The sequence below is a fragment of the Tauraco erythrolophus genome, chromosome 25 (genome assembly GCF_009769465.1).
Source record: "Tauraco erythrolophus isolate bTauEry1 chromosome 25, bTauEry1.pri, whole genome shotgun sequence".
Taxonomy (NCBI): Eukaryota; Metazoa; Chordata; class Aves; order Musophagiformes; family Musophagidae; genus Tauraco; species Tauraco erythrolophus.
The window spans coordinates 2,145,624-2,155,210 of NC_141489.1; the positions used below are offsets into that span (position 1 = coordinate 2,145,624).

At 63.0% G+C, this 9,587-nt stretch overlaps 1 protein-coding gene across 2 annotated transcripts; it reads left to right on the plus strand.

The window, feature by feature from the left end:
* The first annotated feature begins 279 nt into the window (after positions 1-279).
* Positions 280-9,224, plus strand: NFE2L1 (NFE2 like bZIP transcription factor 1). Of its 2 annotated transcripts, none has more exons than XM_086626532.1 (6): positions 280-363; positions 790-1,301; positions 5,389-5,604; positions 6,213-6,302; positions 6,691-6,852; positions 7,205-9,224. In XM_086626532.1, exons 2-6 carry the CDS (start codon positions 792-794, stop codon positions 8,528-8,530), a joined length of 2,304 nt encoding a protein of 767 aa, XP_086482658.1. In that variant the 5' UTR covers positions 280-363; positions 790-791; the 3' UTR covers positions 8,531-9,224. The 2 variants fall into 2 exon arrangements, with proteins under 2 accessions (XP_086482658.1, XP_086482660.1); XM_086626534.1 differs by having other exon boundaries at positions 7,496-9,224.
* Positions 9,225-9,587: the final 363 nt, after the last annotated feature.

The following is a 9,587-nucleotide window of genomic DNA, read 5'->3' on the forward strand; positions in this document are numbered from 1 at the left end:
ATGGGAATTCTCGGGTGGAATTCGCTCGGCTTTCCAGGCGCCCCACGCGCGGGTAGCGCGCCGTTTCCCGGTGCGGCAGGTCCCATGTGCGGCGGTCGGGGTGGTGCCCCGTCGGGGCGTTATCGCGATTGCTCTCTGGTTGTGTTTCAGCTGCTGGTGGAACTGCAGCCAGAAGTGGAGGAGCCTTTGGACCTTCCCATGCTCGGGACCTTGGACTCGGGAAAGGCTCCGTGAAGAAGCAGCGCGGACCAGAAGGGGGGAAGAAGGGGACGCCGGCTGTCGGAGGGAGCAGACCCCGTCCTGGAGCCTGGGGAACTGGGGGGGGGGGCGAGAGGAAGTCGCTGTATGTGGAGTTTTTGGACAGTAAGTCGCACGTTTTTTTGTGGTGCTGCATGGTCCGTGTTCTAAAGCACCTCCTCTGAAGAAGAGGAAAGGGCAAGAGAGGGTGGAGGCTGTTCTTCTGGGAGGGTTTGTTGCTTCTCGAGATTTAAATCTTCACTCGAGCTCTGCTGGCTGACCAGCGCGTTCCAGAATTTGCAAAGGAAAACGAAGTCGTCCTGAGCGCAAAGTCTTGGATGTTCTTTAAACTTTTATCCTGTTGTTTGGGGCTAAGCTGAATGCTGAAGTCGTTACTTTATTTGAAAGTGGGGCAGAGGAAAGACAAACCCAACCAACCTGTTGTGTGGAGAATTCATCTGACGCTGGTGTGTTGTTGGTTGGTTGTTGGTTTGTTTTTTTTTTTTTTTTAATTCCCAAACTCTCCACCTGTTTTCTTTTCTCCTCTGCCAGAAATGCTTTCTCTGAAGAAGTACTTCACTGAAGGCCTCATCCAGTTCACCATTCTGCTCAGCTTGATCGGCGTTCGCGTGGACGTGGACACCTACCTGACCTCGCAGCTCCCCCCGCTCCGGGAGATCATTCTTGGCCAGAGCTCCGCTTACACCCAGACCCAGTTTCACAACCTGCGTAACACCTTGGATGGATATGGCATCCACCCAAAGAGCGTAGACCTGGACTATTACTTCACCGCCCGCAGGCTGCTCAACCAGGTGAGGGCCCTGGACAGGTTTCAGGTGCCCACCACCGAAGTCAACGCTTGGTTGGTGCACAGAGACCCCGAAGGCTCCGTGTCCGGCAGCCAGCCCAGCGCCGGCATCGCCCTAGAGAACGGCAGCGGCCTGCAGGATGGGAGCAGTCCCGACAACGGGGTGAGGGAGAGCGGAGCTGAGCAGGGCTTTGGGGAAGAACTGGAAGATTTGGGAGCGGTGGCTGCACCGGGGAATGGAGACCTGACCAAAGAGGTAGGCAGGACCTTCTTTTGCTTGTGGTGGGGGGCAAAGGGAGCCCTTGGGGGGCTGTGCCCTCTGGTATCCATCTCAGGGAGTGGTGCTCTGTATGTTGTGTGTGTTTAGCACTTGGGAAAAGTGGATCCCCGCTTGGGAATGGCGCAATACTAAATTACGGTTCAGTTAGAGGGCTTCAGGGGTATGTTTGGGGTGGTTTTCCCTTTTTGTTTGCTTTATTCTTGGTCTGGAAGTCATAGTGAAAGGAGGGGGAAGGGGTTGGGGTCAGCGTTTCAACCTGTGCACATAGCTCCGTGTTGTGAAACCGATAAAACAAGGCTGGGAAATAAACAGGGGCATTGGGTAACAGCCTCACCCCAGGTGTCGAGCGGGTGGTTGGGTTACTTGGCGCTGGAGTCCGTCCAGTGGAGATGTTTGTTGCCTGGTTTTCATCACAGGCGGGCGGGGAGAGGTGAACTGGAAAGCGGTTTGTTTTTTTCTGTCTGAGCACAACCTTTCGGAGGCTGTGATGCAATGCTGGTGCCCAGGAGCTGCTGCTCTTTTTTTGTGTTGTTTTTTTTTTTTTTTCCCCCTCGTGTTGGCACCGCTCTCTTTGTCACGGCATGTTCGGCGTCTCCCCGGCCGTGGCGTGGGGGATGCTTCGCGCCGATTCGCAGCGTCGAGCCCTTCCAGCGTCGCGTAAATCGTGTCTCGGGTGAGCTGCTGGGCACGGGGAGAGCCAAATCCAACTGCTGCCACCCCTGTGCCCTGCAGCGAGGGGTGGGCAGCTCTGCAGGCAGCTGTCGCGGATGCCTGGGGCTTCTGTCATGTGGCTCCGGCGCAGCGACGGGCAGGGAATGGAGTGAGGAAGGCGGTGCGAACGCGTGCGCGCCGGAGAGACAAAGGTGATGGGTTTTTATTCCGGGTCTGGTGTTGGCGGCTGAGCAGCGAGGTGCTGCCAAAAGGAAGGGTGGGTGGTGCCTGTGGGCAGCTTCCCCCTGCCCGCGGGCATCTCCCGGCTCCGGAGGCGTGGGTGAAACCCTGCTCCAGCTTTGCCACCGTCGACCTTGGAGGCGTCAATGAGAGGAGCTTTGCTCTGAGGGTCGCAGAACACAAGGCGAAACGTTCGCACGTTCGGCTTTTTCCCGGATAATTGGGAGGGGTAATTCCCTGTCTTGGGAACAGGGAAAAAAAAATTGGTGAAACGCCTCGAACAAGGTCATGCACAACCCATGGAAGACTTTCCTGTCCTTCCCCATGTCCGGTGGTCTTGGCGGAGGGTGGTGGGTCTGGGGGAGCCTTCCAGGTGCAGCGTTGAGAATCTGGGATCAGATTTGGGAGAGAAGCCCTGCAGCTCTGCGCGGCACGAGGCCGATAACGCTGCTGTTTTCCAGAGGCCCGTTTGATTTCCGGCTTTGCACAGTCCCACGTTGGGTGCCATGGCCACCAGCCGCCCGTGCGCAGGATGCCAGCTGCAAACCCAGCCGGCTCGGGCTGGGCTTGCTGGGAGGGAGACTCCCGGCCGGCCTGGGCGATGCCGGCGGGAAGCACGCTGCTCCGTGCTGTGGTGTCGCTCTGCTCGCTCCTTTAGGGAAGGGTGGGGAGATCCAGATCTGCACCGTCCCGGATCGGGGTGTTCAGACACCCGTGCTCTTCCTTGGGTCTCTATATTCCAGTTTGGTGACTTTTTTGGGTTGGTTTGCTTGGTTTTCCCCACTCCAACCCCCATCTCGGACAGGAGGGAAGGGTTTGTTGCACCTGCAAGGTGTGCTACTCTGCTGAGGGCACGGCACCCGGGCACCCAGTGCCAGGAGGTGCCGCCCCCCGCCTCGCACGCCCACATCACGCCGCCGCGGCCTCTCCGCTGCCGGTGTGACGCTTCGGAGCACCCCGACTTATTTCAGAGCGTTACCCCACCGGGGTTCGGGGTTTGATTTTTGTGTCTTTGTCTGGAACCTTGACTCCCTGGAAAACACCCAGCAGCTGCCCAGCTTTTCCGACGGGAATATCGCATGAGCCGTGTGGCTCCTGGCAGCCGCTGGACGGCACCTGCAGGGCTCAATCCTTCCCCGCTGCGCTCGTTAGGGGGACGGGGATGATCAGCAGATGGCTTTAGGGCCGAGGTTTACATTTTTCCATGACTTTCCCTGGCACTTCCAACATTGCGCGTCCCGCGGGCCGGGTGCGACCTTGCTGGGGGAACGCGGCTGTTATTAATGGTTCGGGAGCTGGAGCTCGCCCTTGGGTGCAGCTGGGGCGGGGGCTGCGGCGGGCGCTGGCCGACAGCTTGGGGATGATCCAAAATGGGGAATTTAATTTTTTTTTTTTTTTTTTTTTATCCACTCCCTGTTATCCGAAAGGCAAAGCCAGGTTTAATCCCGACTACTTTCCTCTGCAGCATTGGGGGTGGGGAAGGGCGGGAGGCACCGCTTGCCCGGGGCCGTTTCCACCGCGGGAGGATAAAAATACGCGGCCGTCGGACATGTGATGAGCTGCCGGTGCTCAGCCCCGTCCCCGCCTGACACCCCCCCGCCCCCCCAGCCGGGAGGAGGAGAATCTCCTGACACTCAGCCTTGCCTCTCCATCTGCTCCGCTTCCCGCCCGGTCCCGGGGCGGGCCGTGCCCGTTGTGCGGGTCCGGGGGGCTCGGATCATGGCGGGGGGGGGCTTTGCCCCCGGGATGCGCGGGGCGGGTGGCTCCATGCTCCGGGCCGGGGGCTCCCGGGGGAGGCTGCCAAGGTCGCCGCGTCCTGCCTCCCCCTCGGGGAAGCCCCCCCGGCCCCGGGCCGAGCCCCCCGCCCCTCCTCCCTCCCCCCCACCCGCCGGTGCGGTGCGGGGCGCGGTGCGGGGCGGGGGGAGCGGCCGCGCTGCGCCAGGGCGGGGGAGCGGCCGGCTGGGCGCCCCGCCGCCGCCTATTGGCTGAGGCGGCGGCTGCCGGCGGCGGGGATTGGTCGGGGCGGCGGCCCCAGGCGGCGGCGATTGGCGGCGGCCACCGCCCCGGCGCGGGGCGGGGCTTGGCGGCTCATTGGCGGAGGGGGCGTGGCCCGGCGGCGCCGCATCCCGGCGGGGCGGGGGAGGGGGCGGGGCTTGGCGGCGCCGCAGCCACGGTAACGGCGGGAGGGGGGGGGCGGGCGGGGCGCGCCGCAGCCCCGGCCCGGGCAGGGCGGCGGGAGCCGAGCCCGGCCCTGCTGAGCCCGGCCCAGCCGAGCGGGGGGCGCCGCCGCCGCAGCACCAGCTGCCGGTGCGCGGGGGGCGGCTCTGCCGCCGCAGCGGGGCCGCGGGCACCTGTGGCCGGTAGGGCGGAGCGGAGCGCGGCTCCCCCAGCCGCCCCGGCCGGCGATGCGTGCGCGGCGCCGCGCCCCGGCCAGCCCGCCCCTCCGCCTTCCCCCCCGCCTCCCCCGGGGACCATGATCGGCGTGCGCCGCGGCCCGGGCGGCAGCTGGGGACATGAGAAAGGTACCGGCGGCGCTCCGCGGAGGGAGGGCGGCCGCTCCCGCCGCCGCCGCCGCGGGGATGCTGCCGGCCCGGCGGCGGGGCAGGGTGCGGGGAGACTTGGGGGAGGCGCGGCGCGGCGGCGCAGGCTGCCGGAGGCGGGGGCTGCGGGGCGGCGGCGGCGGCTTGGGCGCAGGGCAGGCTCCGTGGGCGGCGGGGGGTGCCCGGGGGGCTGCGGGCAGCCTGGGGACGACGGCGGCGGCTCAAGTTGCATCAGGTGGGTGGAAATGCGGGGATTTTCCTACCGGCGCACCCCACCCCTTATGCAAATGGCCGGGATGGCACCACGGGCTGATGCAAGGCGGCCACGGCGCAGCCACCGCCGCGACGCGGGCCCGGGCGGCCCCAGCCGCCTCTCCCGGCGGCGGGCGGGCGGCCATGGGCGGCGGGGAGCGGAGGACTGGCCTCACCCGCCATGCGGAGCCCGCAGAGCCGCTCTCGACGACCCCGGGAGGCGGAACGGCCCCGGGCCGCCGAGGGAAGGCGGGCGGAGGAGCCGGGTGCCCGGCGGGTGGGCTGCGGGTCAGGCCGGCGTTGGGGGGGGGTGTCCTTTGGGAGGGGCCGATGGGTGGGGACCCTGCCCAGGGCTGAAGGAAATGTGGTCTGTCTTTCAGGACATCGATTTGATTGACATCCTGTGGAGACAGGATATTGATCTCGGCGCTGGGCGAGAGATTTTTGACTACAGCCACCGGCAGAAAGAGAGCGAAGTGGACAAAGAGCTGAGCGATGGGAGGGAGCGCGGGGACGGCTGGAGGAGCGGAGGGAGCGAGATCTTGGATAGGACCCTACTAGTTGATGGAGAGACCGGGGAGAGTTTCCCTGCGCAGGTAACACCCCTGGGCCAGTGGGGCCGGGGGCTGCGCCCGCAGGGCTGCAGTGTGCCAGGGGTCCGCGCTCCCGCTGGGCGGAGGGGAGGGGTGCTCTGGCCGGCCGTTGGGGCGAGCGGCGTCACGTGTGACTTTCACCGGGCATCTGCTGAGCTGCAGGATGAGGGTTTGCCCGGGCGGACGGGGAGATTTGGCGCTGGGAAAGCGCAGGCTGCCTGCTGGGCCGGGGAGCCGCAGCGAGACGGGCAGGGCGCGTGTCGCCGCTGGCGGGGCGCTGGGACGAGGGCGGCTGGTTCTGGCTGTGCCTTTCGCTTGGCTGGCAGAGGTGGTGGCGTGGGTGGGCGCAGCGTCCCCTCCAGCCTGTAGCCGAGTCCTTGCGCTGGCGCTAGGTGAGGCTCGCCGGGAGCAGAGGCAGCACGTTTCCTTCCCCGCCGCGCTCCGGGGCCGCGCTGACGCTCTCCGGAGCGGGAGGATGGAGTCTGCGAAGCATTGGGTGGGGCCTCTGGCTCTTTTTTGGATGCGCCGTAATAAAGCCCTGCTGTAAGGAGCTCCTTTCTCACCGCCACCTCCCTAATCCCGGGGCTACGATTGCTTGTGTTTCACATCAGGTGCCCGGTGCGGAGGATCAGACAGCCCTGTCCTTGGAGGAGTGCCTTAGGCTGCTGGAGGCCACCTTCCCTTTCGGGGAGAATTCGGAGGTGAGCGGAGCAGGCGATGGCTTCTGCCCCTCGGCAGATCCAGAGGCGGCAGCGCTCCTTTGCCCGCCTGCCAGGGGTTCGGTGCCTCTCGTCCCCCTAATCCAGACTGCAGAACCGGCAGTAAATTGGGTTAGCCTGCTGAAGGAGGCTCCAGGCATCGCGCCGGAGAAACTGGCAGTGGGGAGGGAGGGGGGTGGTCACAATTAATTAAAGACTTCTGGCTTTGCTTCTAATTAGTTCATAGCGAACTGTGGAGGAATAACTGCAACCAGTTTGCTTTGAACAAAGGAGAAGCGGCCGCCCGCGCGGAGGTGGAAGGGCAGTGGGGATTGCTGGCTCCCCGGCCGAGGCGGATCAGCCGGGCACTGACTCTGCCTCACGTGGTTAGTTTCCAGCTGCGGATGTCTCCACCCTGAGCGAGGCTGTGCCCGGCGAGAGCAGGTCCGCGGACATCCAGACCAGCCTGCTGTCTCCTCTCCTCACCGAGGCCGAGTCGCCCTTCGATCTGGAGCAGCAGTGGCAGGACCTCATGTCCATCATGGAGATGCAGGTGAGCGCGAGGAGGGGGGGTTGCGGGAGGGTGTTTGCCCCTCCAGGTGCGTGTCGCTGCTCCGTTGAATTCCAGCTCGATGCCGTGGCTGTCCCCAGCACTCGATTCCCAGACAAATCGTGGTTTGGGGTTGGTGGCAGCTGCTTTGGTTTCGTCCCAGCAGTGCGGCGACGCCGTGCCACCCGTGTGGCAGTCGCTGCAGCCTTAACCCTCCCGCAGCTGGTGGGTGATGCCGAGCTGCTGGAGAGAGCTCGTTCCATGGGATCGAGGATTGTCCTGTCTTTTTGGCCGGGAGCGAAGGGCACTGAGGAAAGCGCAGCTCGTTCACCGAGCTGTTCCGCGTCTCTTCTAGGCCATGGAGGTGAACAACACAACCGCAGAGACGCTGTACAACGGCACGAGTGGAGACCTGCTGACTTCCAACTACAGCCTCGCGCCGAACACCCCCATCAATCAGAACGTCAGCCTGCATCAGGCCTCGCTGGGCAGCTGCTCGCAGGACTTCTCCCTCTTCAGCTCGGAGATCGAAAGCCCCTCCATGGCTGGCAGCTCGGCCCTGCTCCAGCTGGCGCCGGACAACTCCACCGGCCTCAACACCACCTTCGGCTCCACCAACCTGAGCGGCATCTTCTTCCCTCCACAGCTGAACAGCACAGTCAACGAGACGGCCGGCCCCGAGCTGCCGGACCCGCTGGGCGGTCTTCTCGACGAAGCCATGCTTGATGAGATCAGCTTGATGGACTTGGCCATTGAAGAAGGTTTCAACCCGGTGCAGGCCTCGCAGCTGGAAGAGGAGTTTGATTCCGACTCAGGTCTTTCTCTGGATTCTGGCCACAGCCCTGCTTCTCTGAGCAGCTCAGAAGCGTCCTCGTCCTCCTCCTCTTCCTCCTCGTCCTCTTCCTCCTCCTCGTTTTCTGAGGAAGGAGCTGTCGGCTACAGCTCAGACTCTGAAAACGTGGACTTTGAAGAAGCGGAAGGGGCAGTTGGATACCAGCCAGAGTACAGCAAGTTCTGCCGCATGAGCTACCAGGACCCGTCGCAGCTCCATTACTTGCCTTACCTGGAGCACGTTGGCCACAACCACACCTACAACATGGCTCCGGGGGCCCTGGATCCCGAGGAGCCCAAGCTGCCCAGCGCGGCGAAGAAGAGCAGCAAGGAGAAGCCGTCCGAGTTCCTGGATAAGCAGATGAGCAGGGACGAGCATCGAGCCAGAGCCATGAAAATCCCCTTCACCAACGACAAGATCATCAACTTGCCCGTGGAGGAGTTCAACGAGCTCCTCTCCAAGTACCAGCTGAGCGAGGCGCAGCTGAGCCTGATCCGCGACATCCGGAGGCGAGGCAAGAACAAGATGGCCGCGCAGAACTGCCGCAAGCGCAAACTGGACACCATCCTCAACTTGGAACGGGACGTCGAGGACTTGCAACGCGACAAGTCCAAACTGCTCAGGGAGAAGGTGGAATTCCTCAAATCCATCCGCCAGATGAAGCAAAAGGTGCAGAACCTCTACCAGGAGGTGTTCGGCCGCCTGCGGGACGAGAACGGGCAGCCCTACTCGCCCAGCCAGTATGCCCTGCAGTACGCCGGCGATGGCAGCGTCATCTTGATACCCCGCGCCGCGGCCGAGCAGCAGGCACGGCGGCAGGAGCGCAAACAGAAGGACCGGAGGAAGTGAGGGCACGGTGCCACGGGAGGAGTGGGACACTCGCTCAAGGGAGAACTGGAGAAGGGCTGAGCCTGGAAGTACTTAGAGGAACTTTCATGCCTTCTTACCCGATATATCTTCTCGAAAACACAAAAAAAAACAAACCACAAACGTGACTGCTGCCGGTCAGTGTGCGGGAGGGACGGCGGGACCTGCGGGCTGAGTTGTGAGGGTGCCCTGCGGGTTGGCACGGGGAGAAGCCGACCCCGCACGGGCGAGACCGGCGCCTTCCGCACCCTGGCATCCTCTGAGCGCAGGAAAGGAGCTGGCATCGCTGGTGGTGAGATGGGCAGAGGTGGAAAAACTACTGTTAGGAACTGGCTTTAAATAAGAAAAGAGATTTAAGCGAATGAACTTAAAACAAGTTATAGGAGAGACGTTTTTCTGAACTTCCAAAGTTCTGTGATTTCAGGTAGTTGTTTTTTTTTTTTTTTCCTTTTTTTTCCTTGTTTTTTTTTTTTTTTCTTTTCCCTGAACCAGTTTTGACATCGGTGTGTGTGATTCAATCTGACTTAATTCCAGATTAACCAACATCCCTTCCTAGATCAGACCAGTGCACACATGGAAACACAAGTGCTGTGACTTCCATTAACCCTTTCCAGTCTGAGGAAGCTGAGAGGGGAGCTCGCAGGGGAACTGTCACTGTACGTGCGGAGGAACTGTGACGCCTTGGGGGGGGGGGGGGGGCATGTAGAGCTTTAGGATTTTGGTGGGGGCGGGGGGGGGGTGTTTGGAACTGGAGAGGGTTAACAGAACCAGTGCGATACGCGTTCCCCCACCACACTCAGAGCATGTCACTGCCGCCGAGCCAGCGCTGTGCTGGGATGCCGAGACGGCACACGCAGCAGCCTGCATGCAATCGCTGTCTTCTCCCACTGCCTGGCTGGGGAACTGCTGGGGGAGGAAGGTGGGGAGGGTCCTTGGGGCCCCCCCTGACAACCCCCTCACCCCCGGGTCAGCGTACAGCACAAGGGGAGCGCAGGGTTTGTCACTTATAGAAATTAGACAGCTGTTAGGATTCCTGTTT

Coding starts and splice junctions, on each gene's coding strand:
- NFE2L1 (XM_086626532.1), top strand. CDS start 792: ATGCTTTCTCTGAAGAAGTACTTCACTGAAGGCCTCATCCAGTTCACC. Junction 1,302..5,388: donor ATGGAGACCTGACCAAAGAG/GTAGGCAGGACC, acceptor TCTGTCTTTCAG/GACATCGATTTGATTGACAT. Junction 5,605..6,212: donor GGGAGAGTTTCCCTGCGCAG/GTAACACCCCTG, acceptor GTTTCACATCAG/GTGCCCGGTGCGGAGGATCA.